The sequence below is a fragment of the Rhinolophus sinicus genome, linkage group LG06 (assembly GCF_036562045.2).
Source record: "Rhinolophus sinicus isolate RSC01 linkage group LG06, ASM3656204v1, whole genome shotgun sequence".
In the NCBI taxonomy this organism is placed as follows: domain Eukaryota; kingdom Metazoa; phylum Chordata; class Mammalia; order Chiroptera; family Rhinolophidae; genus Rhinolophus; species Rhinolophus sinicus.
Window position 1 is genome coordinate 76,629,507 of NC_133756.1, and position 20,378 is coordinate 76,649,884.

At 40.0% G+C, this 20,378-nt stretch overlaps 1 protein-coding gene and 1 non-coding gene across 6 annotated transcripts in view; both read left to right on the forward strand.

Moving 5' to 3' along the window:
* Positions 1-20,378, forward strand: part of GMDS (GDP-mannose 4,6-dehydratase) — a 649,100-nt gene that overhangs the window by 276,925 nt on the left and 351,797 nt on the right. For all 5 annotated transcript variants that reach the window (XM_019752387.2, XM_074335315.1, XM_074335318.1 and 2 more), the window contains 2 exons: positions 983-1,175; positions 2,017-2,121. In XM_019752387.2, coding sequence (XP_019607946.1) covers positions 983-1,175; positions 2,017-2,121 — 298 coding nt within the window. The remainder of the gene's footprint in view (positions 1-982; positions 1,176-2,016; positions 2,122-20,378) is intronic.
* LOC141572548 (U1 spliceosomal RNA) lies at positions 6,828-6,993 on the forward strand. The gene has a single exon (XR_012497873.1). It is a non-coding gene; the product is annotated as a U1 spliceosomal RNA (small nuclear RNA).

Below are 20,378 nucleotides of genomic sequence, written 5' to 3' on the forward strand. Positions count from 1 at the left end.
AAAATAAATAAAGAACTCATACAACTCAATAGAAAAAAAATGCAATTTCAAATGGGCTGAGGAACTCAGTAAACATTTTTCCAAGGAAGACGTGCAAATGGCCGACAGGTACTTGAAAGGGTGCTCCATATCACTAATCATCAGGGAAATGCAAAATCAAAACCACAATGAGATATCACCTCGCACCTGTTATTGATAGAATGGCTGTTACGAAAAAGACAAGAGATAAAAAGTGTTGACGAGGATGTGTAGAAAAGTAAACTGTTGGTGGGACTTCAAATCTGTGCAGCCGCTATGGAAATCCTCAAAAAATTGAAAATAGAACTACCTTATGACCCAGTGTTTCCTCTTCTGGGGATTTATGTGAAGGGCACGAAAACACTAACTCAGATATCTGCACTCCCATGTTCACTGCAGCATTACTTACAATAGCCAAGACATGGAAACAACCTAAGTGTCCATTGATGGAAAAAGAAAACAAGTCCTTCCATATGGGACAGTATGTATATCTTAATTTAAAACAGAAAATAAAACTATCCTTTTTAAAATCAACTGTGCTCTAAAGCACGTTCTCAATCTTCTCTGGGAGTAGAAATCAACTGGAACTCAATAAAATGTGCATTTCTAGGCCCTCGCCCCGAGCTGGAGCCGTTTGGCCCTGTTTTAGGGAACACCCCAGGTAATGCGGAGCAGGGGCTGCACTTTGAGAAGCGCTGCCCTAGGGACCTGAGCCCAGGATGAGAAGGTGAGGTGTGGTTCTAGTGTTCTTCATTTTACCGTAGACGCTTATTTCTTAAGGCATTCTCTTCCGGGTGCTTGGTGTTGGAAATAGATGACCTCCACACTCTTAAGTCTGTTATTAGAAATAATGTTTTCTCACAGAAAACATCTAAGTTTCTCACAGAAAGTTATCTAAGTATGTGAAACTGTAAAAAGTCTCTGTTACCCTTAATGAGCAAGCACTGCCTTCTGCTGTTTCCAGATTTCTTTTGACCTGGCAGAATACACCGCAGATGTGGATGGAGTGGGCACCTTACGACTTCTGGATGCACTTAAGACCTGTGGCCTTATCAACTCCGTGAAATTCTACCAAGCCTCAACGAGTGAACTTTATGGGAAAGTGCAAGAAATACCCCAGAAGGAGACCACGCCCTTCTACCCTCGGTCACCATATGGTGAGAATGCCCATGTGCCACTCTCTTCTCTGTGTGTGGGGCGTGTGTGTACTTCTGCTTTAATTCTGTTCCCGTCTCATGGCTGAAGTCATTTGGGTGTAAGATTAACATTAAGATAGGCTAAAGTGACTAGACTTGTTGAGAAGCATACCTTTATACATTGCTAACTACAAGTATTTGCAGCCGTTGCCTCCAGGGTGCAATTACCACCTCACCTCACCAGTCCATGTTCACTCAACCTTTTCTTTCATACTTTGAAAGGAAAATTAGACCCAACATGATTCTTTTTTCTGAACTGTTGTGAGATTCTGCTGCACTGATAAGGTTTCATGTTTTTTATCTCCCCGATGAAAGTCTCCCTGAGTTCAAACCCTTAAAAAAACAAAAACAAAAAGGTCTATTACATCTTATATATTTGTAAAAAGAGTATTCATGAAAGACTTCAGTGATAAAATTTCCAAGCAGCTAGAATATTGAGATCTCATATTTTCTACTTTCTAATTCCTTAGTGCTAAACAGAAGGGAATAAGACCTAAGAAAGTCCACTTGATACGTGGCACACACTGTATTCTAAATCAGTTAGATTGTGAAGGAAAGAACTATGGGTATTACAGAAGTAAGAAATTCTTAAATATTTCTTTGTGCTCATTATTAACCGGCAAAAGAACCTTTATTTTTGTCTTTACCTTTTGACTCATCTTTTTCTATCTCGATATATTACAAATTATAATTTTTTAACGTTGTTACTTAAGATGAGTGACAATCACTGTTTTTCAATAATAAGACACTGTCTTTTATATAATCATGTCTTTTATTTGCTTTTCAAAAATTATTCCAACAGGGGCGGCAAAACTGTATGCCTACTGGATCGTGGTGAACTTCCGCGAGGCATATAACCTCTTTGCAGTGAATGGCATTCTCTTCAATCACGAGAGTCCTAGAAGAGGTTAGTAAATGTATTACCGGGAAAGAGAATTTCAGACTTAAAAAGAACAAAAAGTTGTATATATATTCTGCATTTATGCTATATAACCTTGGGAAAACTTTACATTTTAACTATTATGGATATCAGAAGCGGTAAATGAAGACATGTACATCCAGTCTTAATTACTTAAGTTTGTGCTTTTTTTCCAACATGAAACGCCAAACGTCCCGATTTCACCATTTTCATTGGAACGTTTTATAAATCATGTTTTCAACCTAAGTATTAGGAAGTTTCCTTATGAATGCAAAGGAATAAGTTGTAAACTGATGCTTGTCTGGAAGTCACTCTCATTCATATAGACTTAACTTGTAGAATCTATGTAATTTTTACTTTGAATCGGTTGGATAGTCAATAGTTTTTCTTTATATTTCATTTAAACAGTCATCCAGAAATGACTATGTTTCTAGAGTATATTTTTAAATAATTTTGAAATCAGTTCTTACATTTAGAATCATTGTCTTTTTTTTTTTCTTTTTTTTTCTCAAAAACCGTGTTTGTTTACATTGCCTTTTTGCCTTTTCATAGCTGTCCTTGAGACTGTTAACATATGCTTGGTCTCCTGTTTCAAATATTAGGTTCTAAATAAGAAAGTGTGCATTCCTATCATTATATCTGCTTTACTGATGCGTGAGAAACCTGATGCATTACAAAACATGTGCACTCTGCAATTTAAAAATTATCTGTACAATTTAAGAATTTTTGTTAAATTTCACTATCATGTAGCCTTTTAGCTTGAGAATAAATGAGAGGTCCAGTGTTATAAGTTGTTTCATGCCCAACAACTAGTAATGCTTGTAACTTTTTCAATTAAGTTTTGTGACTATAGCGACATAATTGAACCAAGTTATGAAGAAAGATTAAAGTGACAGATTTACAAAGGTATCTTTAGCATCATTACATTTTTATTTTATAATTGCCAAAGTTAAAAATTCTCATGATGTGCTCTTAAAGCAGAAGAGCCCAGCCTGTCATCTCTGTTGCTCGAAAGGAAAGCAGTTACCAAGCAGCAAGAATCATTTCTTTAATTAATTTGGTGGTTCTGGGTGTCCTTAGACGAAAAAGGAGAAGGAAGAGCTTACCTAGCTATCCTTGCCTACAGCATGTGATATGTGGGATGCTGAGGAAATCTGTTCAGTAAATGACAGTCCTTGTCTCTGTAGTCCAAACGTGTTTATACACATTGTTTGGGTTTTTGTGCTTTCCCCCACCTGACATTGCCATCTTCCAAAAAACAAAAACAAAAAAACAATGCATGGAAGTCAATCGTTTTGTATTAGGTTAGGATAGAGAAAAGCATTCTTAGTTGTAGCATGAAAAGATAAATTTCAGTATACCCCTCAAAATCCTCTATTTACATATCTGATAATGAGAACTGTTTTTGTCTTTGTCGATGTTAATCACTTTCTTTTTAAAAAATTTATTTTAAAATTAATACTTCTCTTTATTTAAAAGAAAACAGTAGAGTAGGGTGTCAGGAGAAAAGTAAAAGTTCTGCCCCTCTCAAAAGTTCTCTCCCTCCCAGCCCTGCCCTCAGGCCCACTGTTAACTTTCCTTCAGAAATGTTCCAAGTATCTTTATTGTAAAAATAAAAATAACATTATTCTGTGCATAACCTTCTGCTTCTAGGGCTTTTGTTGAATGTTTGTTGAATTCTTGACCTTGTGGCATACACCACTTTGTTTTGTTTTGTTTTATTACCTATCGGGAAATCAATGATATCTCATTTTTTATTTCATTTATATGAATGTAACTAAATAATGAACAATAATAGAGGTATATATGGAAATGATGGGAAATGATGCAATCCTTATTTGATAAGCTATTTGATACTTAGAGCATTTCCTGAAACTTGAAAATTAATTTTAATATTAGATTAATCTGACAATAATACTGTCGTTTTGTCACAATAAGTTGTTATTTTCTGAGGAGATTCTTTGCCAGACTTAGAATTCCTTAATGGTAGGACTTCATGGAACTCTTGTTTTCAGCCACGAACACAATGCCTATCTGCTAATAAGCATTCATCAAATATTTATCAATGAATGAATAGCTCATGTTTCAGTAAAGCTGTGAGCTAGGCACTCTGAATTAGAGAGCAATAGGGATTTATGGGACAGTTTTATGTATCCGTAAATGTTTTACTGATTTCATGCATGTACTAATTGAAGGTAAACAATTTTGAAGTAAAGATTCCCTCTGATACTTTAATAAGTAGGTAAAATTTATTTTTAATTAATACTCTTAGGTATATACCTATAATTGCCATAGTACTTTAAGTGGGTTTATTTCCTTAAGTAGGTTGAGCATCAGTCCCCTTTGCGTGGATCACAGGGCACAAACTTGCTTTGTTTAGGTGGTTCTCTGGTAAACTTCAGTCTTGTCTCAAGTATTTCATCACAAGTGCCCTGTCTGAGTCCATAACTGATACAACTTTTTCAGGATATGTACTTTTCACCTAATGAAAAGTAACTGACAGGGCCCCTTTTGACTGACTTTTAAAAAGGTGTGGAAGAAGTATTTTTTAATATAAAGATATTCTAGACCAGAGGTTGGCATACTATGGCTCCTGGATCAAGTCCAGCCCACTGTTGTTGGTTTTTTTTTCTGTCTCACACGGTACTGCTATGTTTTCTCTGCACTATTCCAGCTTCTCTCACAATGGGGGAATTCCCTGGGAGACAGGCTTCTCCTCTGTTAATAGTTCCCCTGGGTCACAGGGTGCAGTGTCCCGGTGGGTATGCGGGGAGCTTTTGAAGTTCCAAAGCTCTTCCAGCTCCTGATTCAGAGCCCGTGTGTTTCAGCAGTTCTGTTTACTCCTGCAGGGATCCGCCCAGATAGGTGGGGCCAGGGGCGGGGTGAGCTGTGAGAGGTGGCCCAGAGCAATGGCGGCAACCTCCACCACAGCCGGTCCTGCTTCCACAGTTCCCTCCCCTTTGCCGGAACTAGTTGGGCTGCGAATCTGTGTCTGCGGTCCACAGTTCTCAGAACTGCAAATATTCTATTCTTTTGCTCTGACACTGCTACTGTTCCGCTTCTAGCACCGGGCAGGTGGGGGCGGGGCGAGCTCTGGGAAGGGAGGGAGGGGGCGGCTAGTCTCAGTGCCTAAGGCTTCCGTTCTCTGCTCGGCAGTGCGGGCTTAAACCACCATTGTCAGCCTTCTTCCCTCAGTCTTTTCTCCGAGGTCTCTGCCGTGAGCGTTGGGTTCAGCCGTGTTATATGCTGTCCCCTCAGCCCTGTGGGCCATAAGCGGAGCCCTAGCAGTCCGAGTTCTTCCCTCTCCCGCAGCTGCGGTGGTTCCGGGAAGCAGCGAGCTCGGAGCACTGAGCTAGGTCTGCGTCCTCCACCTGCGGCTCCGTCTCCACACTTCTCCCTTCCCTCCTCCCCCGCTCGTGGGATTCGCCCACCTTAGGTGAATTCAGTAGTGGGCCTCTTCGTCTTGCCTGTCTGCTGTGCAGGGAGTCCTTTGTGGAGCTATAGTTGTTTGATTAGTTGTAAATTCCAGGGGAGCTTTACAGAGGCTCACCTCACGCCGCCATTTTGATGACGTCTGTGGGGACAGAGCCCCAGAAAGTAGTTTACAGGCTCTCGGCCTCACGTGGAAGGGTGCTGGCTCAGGTGGTGGATGGCCGTCAGCTGTGGCTGATTGGCCGTCAGCTGTGGCCGGTTAGCCAATTGGCCGCTGGTATAGCTGCTGCGGCTATGGAGGAGAGCCGAGGACTGCCGAGCAAAGCCGAGCAGAGCCGAGGAGCGGAGGAGAGCCAAGGAGAGCGGAAGAGAGTGGAGGAACAGAGTTGAGGAGAGTGGAGGAGAGTCGTCGGTTGGTTGGCGGAAAGGCTGACGGCAGGTCGCGCGTCCGGTGGGCCCAGCCTCCAGTGACACCATAGTGGTATGACTCCCCTACCTATGGCTCCATGGGTGTTCCTTTTTGGCCTCACCATATCCTGCGTTCTTATGTGGGGAGCGGGAGCAGAGACCCCGCAGGCCGCCCTGCCTGAAAAATGGCGCAGCGAGCAGGGTCTCCTGCACAACAAATGGCGCAGCCAGCAGGGTCTCCCGCACGACACATCCTTTTTATTTTCTGTATTTCTGATGATTTGATGTCTGGGGCCTTGTTGACTCTGGAGAGCCAGCCCACTGTTTTTATAAACAACGTTTCCATGCTGCCCAGCCTTGCCCATCTGTTTACAGACTGGCTGCTCTCCTGACCCAGTCCTGTGGCCTGCACAGCCTAGTGGATTTACTGTCTGGCCCTTTAAGAAAACATTTGCTGTCCCAGTTTTAGAATAATCAGATCCTCAAAATCAAGAAACTTTCAACTGGCCTCAACATGGGTTTCTCCCAACCTAGCAAGATAATCTTGTAGAAAGTTTTCTTACAAATATTAAAGTCAAGGAGAGTCAACAGTTAACCTATCCCTAAAGAGTTCCTGAAGCATTTGGGTCGGCTGGTACTCTGCCGTGCTTACCAGGTCTTGGGATGTGGAACCCAGTTAACTCGTAACTGACGGGAGACCTGCAGCATGGTTCCCACAGCAGCTCGACTCCTGAGTGTGATACTTTCACTATTTCATGTCTTTGCTTCATTTCAATCCTTTGTGGTTTTCTTTTTAAGATTCTTGTTTTGTTTTTTTAAGGGAAGTTTATAATATCGGTAATGATAGTTAAGAGATATGTACCTGGCAGGGGAGATACCGTGATCAAGGAGGTAGTTTTTCCAGGGCAAGGCTTATCCATTGCACTCCGGATGTGCTGACCCCTGTGATTTCCCCAAATGTTGGAAACTTGACTGCATAATTTGTGGTGGGGGGGGGGGGGAGATAGTCGAGAACCCCTGTGGTTGCACAGAATTAATGGTTAGAAATCACTGATCTCGGGGATAAAGCCATCCGTGTAGAGCTTCGGCCTCCATCTCCTCCAGTCAGCGATCTAGTCATCTGTCAAGTCCGGATGATTGATATGCTCATGCTTTAGGCTTGCTTTTCATAAAATGGAGGCACTTTAGTAATAGTTACTACAAATTAATAATGAATAATAGCTAAAATTCTAGAATTATATGTCCATAAAGGCATGAAAATGTATGTGTCATATAGTCTGTGAATAACTGCTGTGTGTTATATAATGATATTCACAGATGTTAACAAGGTGCTTTTATTCATAAGCCCTCAACTTTTTAAAATAAATAATGTACTTTTTTAAAGAACAGTTATTTTATGAATAAATTGCACAAATCAGACGTGTATCTGAAAAACTTCTCATATGGTTTCTTCAAATTTGAAATTTTGTATCTGTTTCAATTACTAATCTCTATATCTATATGGACATAAATACTGTGTTCTGTTTGGCACAAATGTAACTGTCATGACACCTTTTTGTTGGAAACACAGATTTATATATTCTCTAGGAAATAAAATCTGTGTTTATTGTCTAGAGTTGTTGAATTTCTGTGAGGAAAATCCTTTTGTTGCTAAGTTTCTTTGAAAGGCTAATCAGTTAATAAGATTGATGGCATAAAGCTTTTAACTATAGAAGCTATGGAATACATACTGAGAAATTATTAAATTACTTTAAAATAGATTGAATCAAGATATTAGAGTTTGTTTTCAAATGTATTGCTTATCAATATAAATTTTCTTAAATTTAAATTATTCTACAAACCAGAACATTAAAATCAAGCCTATTAGTAAAGCTAACAGCAGTATTTCTAGTTCTGATTTTTTTATTACTTTAGAAGATAATATAACAGAGTACCTACTGTTAATCACCGAGATAATTAAACTATTTTGCTAATTATGCTTTATTCTTATATCAGCAGACTACTTTGGCGTGTCACAAATACAAATTTGCTGACCTTTAAAAATTATAAATAATATTAACATATTGTAAGTAAAATAATGTAGCACAAATTACAAAAAATATATTTTGCATGATCATGAAGACTGAACAAAGAAGAGAGATATCCCCCCTTCTAGTTTTAGCAGACAGAAAAATCAAATGATTGAATTAAACTTGATTTACTTTCCTCACTTTGATGACTATAGCCACTGTGATTAAGGCTGAGTGCGAATGATATTGAGCCTTTTTTTTTGAATGGGACTTTTCCATTTTCAACGTGAGTGTAGAATGAGTGTCTCAGGTTCTCACAGTTAAGGAGCGGTGTAGGTTTCTGACTGTTTTCCCAGAGTCTGTATCCTTGAGGAGAAAGCCCACAGCGAGTGTGCCTGGTGAAAGCTCTCTGCTGTCTGGCGTTGGCAGGCAGGCTCAAATGTCTGCTAGTTCTCGACAGTGAGGTTGTTTACTTGTGACTCTCACTTGGATGCCACTGGTTGTGGAGAAGGAGGTCAATTTAAGAGTTTCAGTCTTTTTATGAGGGTGTTTTTCTTATGTTAACTCATCTTAATGTGTAGCTCATTAGGTCAGTCTGGACAATGGAGTAACTCCTACTTCCAGAATGAACTGAAGAAGTAAAGTTTGGCTTAGTGAACCTGCCTCCTGGTCTTTTGTTTACTAGCAGTGAGTCACATTCAGTGATTGGCTTCGTCCCTTGGGTACCTTTAGTCTGAGTCAAAAATCATAGGCCATGTAGACAGTGTTATTTCTTCTCCTCCTCCACTTCTCTTCCTCCTCTTTCTTCTTCTCCTAAATGTTTAAGAATGAAGTACTGTCTCTTTGTAGTAGGTGTTTTCCTTTTCTCTCTCCATCCATGTTGACTTGTAAATGATGCTACATGTGATGTATAACTATGCTACCTTCTCTGTGACCGTGGAACCTTGTAAAGACTCCGTCACTGCCTTCTTTAGAATTCCAGGAGAGCCTAATGAATACCACTAAGAGGCTGGTGCGTGTTCGTGTTTATTTTATTTTGTATTTCTTTCTTAGTCAAGAAGAACTTTTCATCATTTCCCAGCTGAAGGAATCAGAGTAGTTTGGCCTTTGTCATCATCATCAAACATGATAATAATGAAAAATATTATACCCACAAGCTGTCTTTGTTGCATTTGACATAGTGATTTCATACTTTAAAGGTACTTTTACAGGCGTTTTGACTAACATGTTTACCTTACACATTTCTTTATGTGTATATGAAAATTTAGATGTACTTTTATTTTTCTAATTTTTTAATTTAAAAATGTATTTTATAATAACTCATTAGATAACATTATTGCCTTGAAATAGCTTTTAGGGAATAAACAGTTAGCATTCACCTGTACGTATTCTCCCTAAATACCCTCAGAATTAGTAAGATAGAAAGGAGTTTAAAGTTCCTTCCATCCCACTTATTTCATCAATAAGAAACTGAAGCAGCACGAGACGGAGTTGCCCAACGTCACAAAACTACCAAATGTCAATACTGAGACCAGAAATCATCCTAAGGAGGGGCAGAATGACATAAGCACTGTTCATATCTGTAGAAATAGCACATGTATGAATTTGAGAGTGGGAACTGGAGCAAGTCAATTCACATGAGGCAGAGCTGGTATTTGTATGAAGCAAGTGGAGAAGGTAGATATTTATCCTAATTGCTCTAATCTTTTGTAAAAGACATTACTTAGTTTGATTAAAGGCAGTATTTTTTTTCAGATGTTCAGCAGAAATAATCATAATGAAACTAGTTTTATAAGATTAAAATATAAATGTGGTATGAAACAAATAACTTAAGTATGACCAAGAAGTTGACAATGAAGAGAAAGAACTGATACAAAATACATCAAAACTCACGTGGCAATAAAAAGTTATAAAGTACTTTAAACATACCCATAATTAACAGTTTAAGACTACCACAAATGGATGGTGTACTACTGTTGTTTAGCTATTGAGCCATTTTTAGATGATACAGCACGTTCCTCTAAATATGGGCTTCATAAGAATTCATGTATATGAGTCTAAACACGGTAGTCACCTAACTGAGAGAATCTGACATTAGAAGGTTCATGAACTTGTGGTTTTGAGTTTTAGACTTGAGCTTTTTTTCTAGCTGCCAAGTGTTTTGCTTCTTAAAATATCTATATTTATTATCATAAATTAATCTTCATATTTTTAAAACTATAATTTATGCAAAAATTAACTCAGTCATAGCAAACTTTTGAATAATTTTCCCCTTCATTTTTTTTCTAAAGATTGTTCTTTATTTATTGCTTTAAAGTTAATACTCAAGGACAGTGGTTCTCAACAGGGGGTTGAGAAATGAGTGTGGGGAGAGTGTGACTTTGCCCCCCAGAGCACATGTGACAGTATCAGCCCCCACAGCACAGCCCCCACAGCAGAGAATACCCAGCCCAAAGGTCAGCAGTGCTGTGGGTGGGAAACTCTGCTGTAGAATTTCACCCTCCAATGTTGTTATCACCAAATCTAGACGAATGTCTTCTGTAAGACTAGGATCTTCTCTGTCTTTACATACCACTTTTACTTTGCAGTAAATTCTTCAGAGCTTTAGCAGACATTTACCTAAATACAGAAGAAAATAATGCTGACTTAAATACCTCCGTGTGGAACTGTGTAGGCCTTAGGTATTCTGGCCTACTACAGCTCAAACCCAAGTCAGGGAAGCCCAAATAACAGAGTTGTTATTTCAGGGCGCTTTTAATCATTCAGAGAATTCTCACTTTGTTGACCAACTGGTCCACTGAACCACGCCCAGCTGGGCCCAGGACTTTTCCTCCACCTCCAAAATCAATGAGCGTAATTATCTTTTGTTATAAATTATCACAACAACAAAACTTTCATTTGGGAATAAGTTATAGAGTCCATGGTCAGGCTTTGCTATTAAGACAACTATTATAATGATTCAAGATTATCTTTCAGTGCATATTAATGTGAGATGTTCACATTATTTGAGAATTTTCCATTCAAATTCATAGATACTTTAGTGCTTTAGAGGATAACAGAATGCATGATATAAATTAAATAACTGGAACTTGTTTTTATTTAATCCCAGTATACACACAGAGAGCTGCCTCTCTCTCTCTCTCTCTCTCTCTCTCTCTCTCTCTCTCTCTCTCTCTGTATAAATAATCTTTTTATAAATTACTAAATTAATAAATATTTGCCTATCTGAGTAGCAAATTCAAATCATGCTGCTATACCAATATGAAGAAATATACGAACCAATATCAAACAGCCCAATATTTTATTTGTATTTCTATTAAAGATGCCCTGTGATTTTTTTTTTTTTTAGATGAGCATCATAGCCTTAATTTATTGAAAAACAATATTAGCTGCCCATTGTGAAATCAGGATGAAGTAATTTCATGTTACAGTTCAGAGCATTATAGGTTTTACACAATACCGTTTTGTCTGTGTGTAAATGGTTAAATTGGTGGCCACTCACTCTGGATCCACCAGGCTCAAGGTGGCCTTTCTGGTTGGGCACAGAGTGACATCATTTGGTCTGTAGACTGTGATACTTCATAGATGACATGTACACTTGGAGATCACAGAGCTGTCACCTATATTATTCTTTGTGGAGAGATGAGGTGTAATTGCTTAAACATGAAAGACTCTTGAAGCAATAGTTGGTCTAATTGAGGTGGTTATTACCACCAAACAAAGTAAAGTTTTTCCCACCTACTGAGGTGAGGCTCTGGGATAGTTAAATTGTTTCCTAATTTCTGTGATACTTACATTTGAAACCGGGCTGATGACTGTCTGGTTCCCACAGTATCAGCAGGCAGTGTACACAGTGGTTAGAGTGTGTTAAGCCACTCAGCCAGGCCTGGCTGGAGTCAGCTTCACCATGTGCCTCCCTCAGGCCTCAGTTTCCTCTTCTGCATCACTCATAATGTCACTGCGACAGTGTGCTTACCTGTGGGTTCATGGACAAGACTTATGTGGAAAAGATGAATGCAATGCCTGGTAGACTTTGAACATTTGTTTCCTTTTCCCTCCTCTTTTCTTCTCTCTTCCTGTATTTTCAATGCTGAATCTTAGAGTAGTATTTTCTTTACTCCTCCCCTTCTAAGCTGAAAGGCTCTGTGGGAACCCTATTTGGGGGATTCTAGTGGCGACTAGCATAAGACTAGGACAGTGAAAACTGTGAATCCAGCAGGGCCTGCTAAGTAGAGATGGTTTTAAATGGAAAACTGAGACTATATTAATGATGTTTACAGATGAATTAGAGTAGTCACTGAGACATCCATGAATTGCAAAAAGAAAAAATGTAAGTAGTATTGGAGAATTGCTGGAATCACGGGAAAAGCCATCTACAAATGAGATTCTGGCAATTGAACCGATGAACATTTTTAAATTAGGGAAGTCACAAAGAGATGATGATGAATATGGAAGGAAATGGGTAAACACCAAAGGCCTAGGAAAGAAAGATCCTTGGGAAAATTATGAATCCTTCAAGTATTTTTTTAAATGATTCAGATATTTTTATTAATGTTCCTGTATGAAGCATATGTGAGGTACAAAATGTTATTTTGTCAAAAAAATTTCAAACCAGAAAAAACACTTTTTGTATATACTAAGAAAAAACACATAAGTACAATTATAATTTAAATTTTATTGTTTATAAGATAAATTGCAAATTTTTTCAAAATGGCATTTTCCACCAAATTCAGTTTGAGTCCAAGCTTTCTTTTTTCACTCTTTGTTATGGAATTTTGTTCCCCCTTTTAATTGGCTCAGGTTCAGGTAAGGGTACAGAAGTTTTCGACTGCTTGGATTCAATCCAGGTTCCACCGCTTACTAAATGAGTGACTTTGCCAAGTTTCTCAGTTTTCTCACTGGTACGTGGGATAATAATACTCTTTATGTAGGGTTGTTGTGTGCATTAAAGGAAATACTGCAAGTAAAGTTACTAACACATTGTCATTACAACCACTGCTATTGCTGATGTATCTGGAGAAGTAGGGTCGATTTGTGCCACCTCACAATTTAAAATGGACTAATAAAGGGGAAATTAATAAAGGGATGGACAACTTAGCTTTCCTGAGCAAGTTAAGAAATTGAGCTTTCAGAGCTTGGAAACTGGTAATTAAGGTAGATAAGTTGTGATAAGGTAACTCATAGAATACTGAACACGAAGTATTGGTGAGAGTAATGTTCTGTAATTCTGTTGTTTATGGGATGTTTAATTCCCAGAGTTCATTTAAAGATTGGACTCTGAGCAGAATAGATTCTTCTAGATAGAAGATTTAAAACCCATGTTATTCTATGTTCACCCTTTGCAGAAGAAAATGTATACTATAAGAAAATACTGGGGTATCAGATGGATAGTAGACTGATTGGGGTTATCACTTTGTGAGGGGTGTAAATGTTTGATCACTCTGTTGTTTTGTACACCTGAAATGAAGGAAGGGAGGAAGGAAGGAAGGATGGAAGGGAGGAAGGAAATAAGGAAACATTGGTTGCAAAGAAAGGAGAAGAAGATCACAGATGAGCCGCAGCACTGCAGACCCGCAGCAGCATCCTGGGAACGCAGAGGAGGAACCAGAGCCGAGCACAGGAAGCAGCTGACCGTGGCAGTGCCAAGACTGTGCTGAGACGGAATGAGAAACTCCGGGGACACAGCATCAGGCAGGCCAACCTGCAGGGGACGGGAAGAGAATCTGCCTGGAACAGAATGGTCCCTTAGGTCAAGTTCTTCTGTGTGTTGGGCGGTAATGGGGCACTGGGCATTTTTATCAGAACCTCTGACTATCCTTTATAGTTTTTTAGACAATTGTAAACGTACTTACTGCTCAGCCTGAACTAAGATTAAGAGTAGGACTGGCACCCTTTGAAGCTGAGACACATAACTAGGTATGAGAAAGGAGAGATGGTGTAAAGTGAGGGCAAAATAAGCTTTTTTTTTGCTTTTTTTTAAAAGAAATTTGTGAGACCAGGCAGCTAGGGATGCAAGAGGTACTCCTTTGAAGATCAGATTACAGACTGAGACCATGAGTTAGGAGGGGGTATCTCCCCACTTGCTGCTGTGAGGCTCAACTCATTGAGGTTGGTGCATGGCCCCTTAGAATTGGGACCTGTGCAGCACTGAACCCCAGAGCAGAAGCCCCCTTGGCAAGTGGGGTTCTTGTGTACAGTTCTGGTGCCTGTGACTCCTCCCTAACTAGTTTAATGCTAGCAGGGTGAGGATTTTAGAACATTGAACATTTCCCTGGAACTCCTAAAGGTAGGGGCATTGAGTCACCAAAAGTTGGGCCCTAATGATGCTCTGACTTCCTTTATAGTGACAGGCTGACAGAGTCTGGGGGCTTCCAGTCACCTGATACAATGAGTTAGCTGTGCATGGTTCTTGTCAGCCTTTGGGCTCAGCCACTCAGTAAATTCTTTGGCCACCTTTGTACTGTCCTGGTTGGTGAACACTTCCAGGTATTGTTGTACATGCAGTTGTGGTCTGGACAGACCCTAATGACTGACAGAGCACAAATTCCCAGAGTTCATGTTAAAGAAGGCTGATTACTGCCAGAATAGCCAGATCATTGCAATTAAATGTTTTAAATGTTGAGTAAGTTTGAGATTTTTTTAAAAGGCGCTAAATAAAGCAGGACTTACATGAGGGTAACTAGCCCATAATGGGATGCAATTAAGGAAGTGAAAATACAGTCTGATGACAAAGCAACACTTCCTGGCTGTGAGAAGGGTAGGCATGCAGCATAATTTCATCAATGAATAGGGGAAGCCCCAGTGCCCATAAGAATCGAAAGAAGGCTGTGTTGAAGTGCACAGGAAACGTCTCAGCCCTGGTCCAGGTGCCTCTTAAAATCTTAACAATGAATTTGTACAAAAGGAGCAAAACCTTTTTTTGAAGGAAGAGGAGGGAGTTTCTCAGGGGAGCACTGATTAATTTTTTTTGAGGAAGACGAAATGAATATTGGGAAGAACCTTAGTACTAATACATGTTAATGTAGTTAGCCATAGGACGATTTACTCTCAGAAGTTTGTGACAGACGTTTGGGAATGTTTCCTAAACCTTCAAAGGGAAACGTTCCTTATAGGAGGCAAATATAAGGCAGGGAAAAGCAAATACAAAAAAATGAATATACTGTACTCTTCTATGCCTAGTGTTACAATGAGCTAACGTGCCATATATGGGAAAGATGGCAGGTGTGTCTCTCTCTAACACAGAAGCAGGAAAACTTGGCAGACACAGCTGAATACCGCTATTTAATTAAGATCGATGGTTATAAAAGTGGAGTCACTTTACTAGAATGGATTTGGGGGTGGGGATTCTAGGAGTTGAATGCTCCCCATGAGATAGGCTTCAGGATCTGGATGACACCGCCACCAGGCGGAAGGACTCCTGCGGGTTCTTAACTGTTCACTTTGACGCCTTACCTACTTGGCATCAAGGTGGCTTCCTGTGACCCTCTCCTTTCCTCCAGCTGATGGATGACGTGCCCTGTGGACACTCCCCCAAGGCCTGGGATACAAGCATGATATTTTTAGCATATTCCCTTTTTCCTGGGCTGGATTCTAAATCTCCTAAGACTGGAATCTTTAAGCACAAATCATTCTTGAGAAGTATGAATAGCTTCCATTTTTTAAAAAGTGTTTCTATATGGGACTGCTAGTGATACTATTAATAATAGTGATAAGTAACATAGCAGCTAACACTTACTTAGCCTTTATTATGTGCAGGGTACTCTGTTTTTCACTCCTTCCTTTTAACCCCCAGAATAAGACTATTAAGCAGCTATGCTTATATCCATTTATAGGTGAGGAGACAGAAATTTAGAGAGATTAAAATTACCTTCCCAATGTAAGTGAAAGGCACAGGATTGGGACCCAGGAAGCCTGACTCTAGAACACCTGGGATTATCGATTATATTGTGCTGGCTCCTAAGGTGGCCTGTCTGTCTCTTTAGTCAACTTCATTTCCCAAAATGAGCTTTATTCTAGTCACATTAACCCCCCTTTTGACCCTCAGATTTTTCCTCAAGATCTTTTTGACATTTTGTTGTTTCTTCTTTACTTTCCTGTTTTTTGTTTGTTTGTTTGATTTTCACTAATTCCTAAATTTAATTAGCAAAAAATTAAATGACAAAGCAAAGTATGGAAGCTCATTATTTCACCTGAATATTGTCATGTAGTTGACATAGAAACCGGGACAATATATGACTAAGCTATCTTGTAACTCAGTCTTTTAAGTTTCAAAAACTATGTTTCATGGTATTTAGTTTATAGAGCCTATCCAGAGAATGCTATATCAATAATGCTGCTGAATGATAGCTACCCTCCTTTTTAGAATCCTTTGTATTGTTTATATATTTTATTAGGTTGGTGCAAAAGTAATTGCCGTTTAAAAGGTTAAAAATAATTGCAAAAACCGCAATTACTTTTGCGTCAACCTAATATATGATTGTTACATCTGCAGTTTTGTTGATAGGGACCATATGTGTTCTTCCAAACTAATTTAAAGAACATTGGGTTTTGCAGCTCACAGACACTTCTTTCATGCAAATCAAATATGGGCCTTAAGAATAATATGAGCAGACTCTAAAATTCAAGGCAAACCTACTTGAACCAAAAAGAAATTTGTGTTAACAGTTTATTTCCTTGCATATTGTGTTCTAGTGTCAGTATGTCTTAAAAACATGTAACACTGACTGTTGAGATTTCCAGAGAAACAGAACCAATAGGAGCTATCTGTACATATATGAGTTTTATTATAAGGAATTGGCTCCTGGTTATGGAGGCTGAGAAGTCCTGTGCTCTGATGTTCGAAAGCTTGAGATCCAGGTGTAGTTCTTCTAGTCTGAATCTAAAGGCCTGAGAACCAGAGGTGCTCATGGTGTAAGCACCAGAGGGAAGGCAGGAGACCAATGTCCCAACTCAGTACTCAGGCTGAGAGAGAAGGAATTCTCCTTCCATCCACCTTTTTGTTTTATGTGGTCCTCCAAGGGATTAAATGAGGCCCTCCCACATTGGAGAGGGCCCTGTGCTTTACTCGGTTTACTGATTCAATCAAGTGCTAATCTCACTAGAAACATACTTACAGACATACCCAGAAATAACATTTAGCCAACTCTCTGGGCACCCCATGTCCCAGTCAAGTTGACATATAATTGACTGTCGTACTGACCAAATGTCTTTGCTTCTAATCATTACCTAAATTTCCAGAAGGCGCACTAAGGCCACATTCCCCATTGTGGTGCAGACTCGGTTTGCGTCCCTGTCCCTGCACGCCTTCGGGAAGCACTGCTAGCATCCTGTTTGCTCCTCAGGCTCCTAGAGTGCGCCTGCTGGGGCGCCAAGTAGATGCAGCGTCTCCAGAAGGTGTAGCTGGCAGTGAGGAGAGAGATTGTGCCCCCAATAAGGAGTGCCCCCATACTTTACCTTCCTTGTGTTTTTCCATTCCTTAATATTGTGCGTCTATCCCACATCAACTATTAAGGGGGTGTTGACAGCCTGGCAGCCAATACTTAGAAGTCACCCTTTATTTCTAGTTATTCTTGCCCTTGGATTCAGACTCTTCTTGAAAAATATTTCATAAACTGAAGTCCAAACCAAGTATTAGCAACAGTAATCGCAGAGGAGACAATGTTACTTGCTTTCCTTGGGTGAAAAGTACCATTTGTACTGTTTTTTTGTTTTTAAGGTATTGCATATATTTACTTTTCTGTGACAGGAGAGAATAACAGAAATTCTATGATAAGAGCCAAGTAAGATTACTGTGGCAGAAGATACAGTTGCCTCATTATATAGACATTTGCCTTGTCCCCATTTTCTATAAGATGAATTTTGAAGATTTTCTTACTCTATAGTCTTTACTCTGGAATGGCGATAAGCTACTCTTGGGTTTTGTTTTTTTTAACTTACTTCTAACATGAAATTTATATGAAATGGCTCTGCTTTACTTCTCAAAGTCACTACAGTTCTAAGTCAAGATGTAAGCTAAAGAAGAAACTTTATTCAAGAGGTTTAAGTATGAGCATTGACAAATAGGAATACAAACACTGTCATTCTGTTAAATCACTGTATGTAAATTCTGAAATAAAGCCGAAACATAATATAGAATGATGCGGGATAGTCATTTTTAATGTTAATAAATAATTTCTATAAAAAGGAGTTGATTTCAGAAGATGATATGCATATTTCTTTATTATTCCCATGCATTTTTCATTCTTATGTAAATTGAATGTATTCTCGTTACAGAAAGTTTGATTCTTCTGCATTATATTCCCCATCTCTCCCTTTCCTCTCCCCACCGCCACCTCTTACTATAGACGCAAAACTAGTGTACAGAGGTCCTGACAAACATGGAGGCCATGAAGAAGTTCTGACTAAAATGTGTCAGAAGAGAGACAAATTGCCAACTATGACCAGACAATTTTCTTGTCATTTACTAATATCTGTGATGTTATTGTTATTCTTACTGGTGGGCATGTCCTTGTAAACCAAACATACCAGTTTAAGAGTTTAATCATTGCTAGAACTCTGGAATTGTGGCAAAATAAATAAAAGAATTACGTTCATTATGAAATTTACCAATGAAAAGATATCTTACTCTCTAAGCTGCTAAATACCCTACTTTCTTAAGTTCCTATCAGAAAATGTTTATTGAGAACCTATCACATTATAGGCACTGTAGTAGACACTGGTGAAGGAGGTAAAGAGCGTAATGCTTGGCATTACAAACTTCCCAGTAGATCTGAGTAAACTGAAGTTTGTAGTGGAGTGTCCTAAAAGTGTGTGGACACAGCAGGGGCTGACTGACGAGCACAGAGGGACACTCACCCCTGGGGAAAGGTGACTCAGGAACTGTCTGTCCATTGAGGTGATACTTGACGTGTTACAGTTGGGTAGCGAATGTAGAGTAAAGATATTTGTCACAGTGGAGGGGATGTGCAGACGAGAGGGGACCCAGGCCTGCTGAGGGACCTGCACACATTTGGAGGTAGCTGAAGTGAGCCGTGAGGTGGGAAAGAAGCAGGAGGAAAAGCTGGAAGGTGGCAGATGACAGGTCACACAGGAATATTGTCACCATGGAAGAAACAGAGGGTTGTGATCAGATTTTCATGTAGAAACCCTAAGGTTTTACAACAGACTGAAGGGAAAAGAGACTCAGGGAGAGAAGAGCATCTGGTAGCCATGGCCATAATCCCAAGAAAGTGATAAGAGCCTGGACCAAAGGAGTTGTTAACAGCACTGGGCTTGTGTATCTGAGGAATCTAGGCCTAGAAATGGCAAGACTTACCTTAGGCTTAAACAGAATAATTAACTAAACAGAGCGTTAGATGGATGTTAGCCACATGTGGGAGAGACAGGGATATATCTAGCTTGACCTCCGGGGCAGCTGCAACCAGAAACTCAGATGTTGTCAGGATGCTCTCTCCTTGGCTTCTGTCTCCGTTTTTCTTCCCATCTTGGTTACATCTTTTCATACCACTCTCTTCCGTGCAGCTAGAACTAGGGTCACTATCAGCTTCAGTCTCGCTAGCCTGAAGGAGAAAGATTTCTCCCTCAGTGCTCTTTGGGAAAGATTGGGAAGCGTCCAAAGCCCCCCTGGAGCAGGTGCCTGCCCCTCAACCAGTCCTTATGTGGAGGACAGTGTAGTTCTCTGGGCTCGTGTCAACCTCATGCTCTTGAATACATCAGCACAGTCAGAGAGCCACTCGGGTTGTTGTCATTAGGGTCGGACAGGAAAGGAAGGGACACAAAATGCCCTTGGAGGAATCTGCAAATTAGGCCATCACCCCAATGATGGTCTACTAGAAGCTGGCTTGGGAAGTTCTGTAGGAATGTCTGCATGGAGTTAGAACTTGAGCAGTTAATTGACTGGAGGATTTCAATGAGAAAGGAGTCCAAGGGGGAGACTCAGAGGCAGCTGGGTAGATGGTATGCCATTCATCAAGCCCTGACAGCCAAAAAGTCATTTCAGCTGACATAAAGGAGACATGAATGAGGTGAAGGTTTTATCCACTGAGGTGAACAGGAGGGAGCCCTTACTGGGAACTGGCAGGTCCCATAAAATGGTTGTCGGGCAGAACAGCTTAGCCTAAGCTGGAGAGCATAAGTAGAGCAGGCGTGTGCTTTTTCTCCCATAGCTCGCAGAGGCCACCTCACAGGAGGAAAGACAGTGAGTAGATGGGAGGTTTTGCAGAGTACGTGAAGTGGAACAGCTCAGAGGGCAGAATGAAGGGCATTAGCAACAAAATGCCTGCTATGATAGATCAGGATATGAACAGAAGGGAATAGAGATTGGGGGACCTGGATAATCAAGAGACTGGGGGTTACCGGGTGCTCGGGTAATGGCTGCAGTGCCGCCGTGAGGATGGA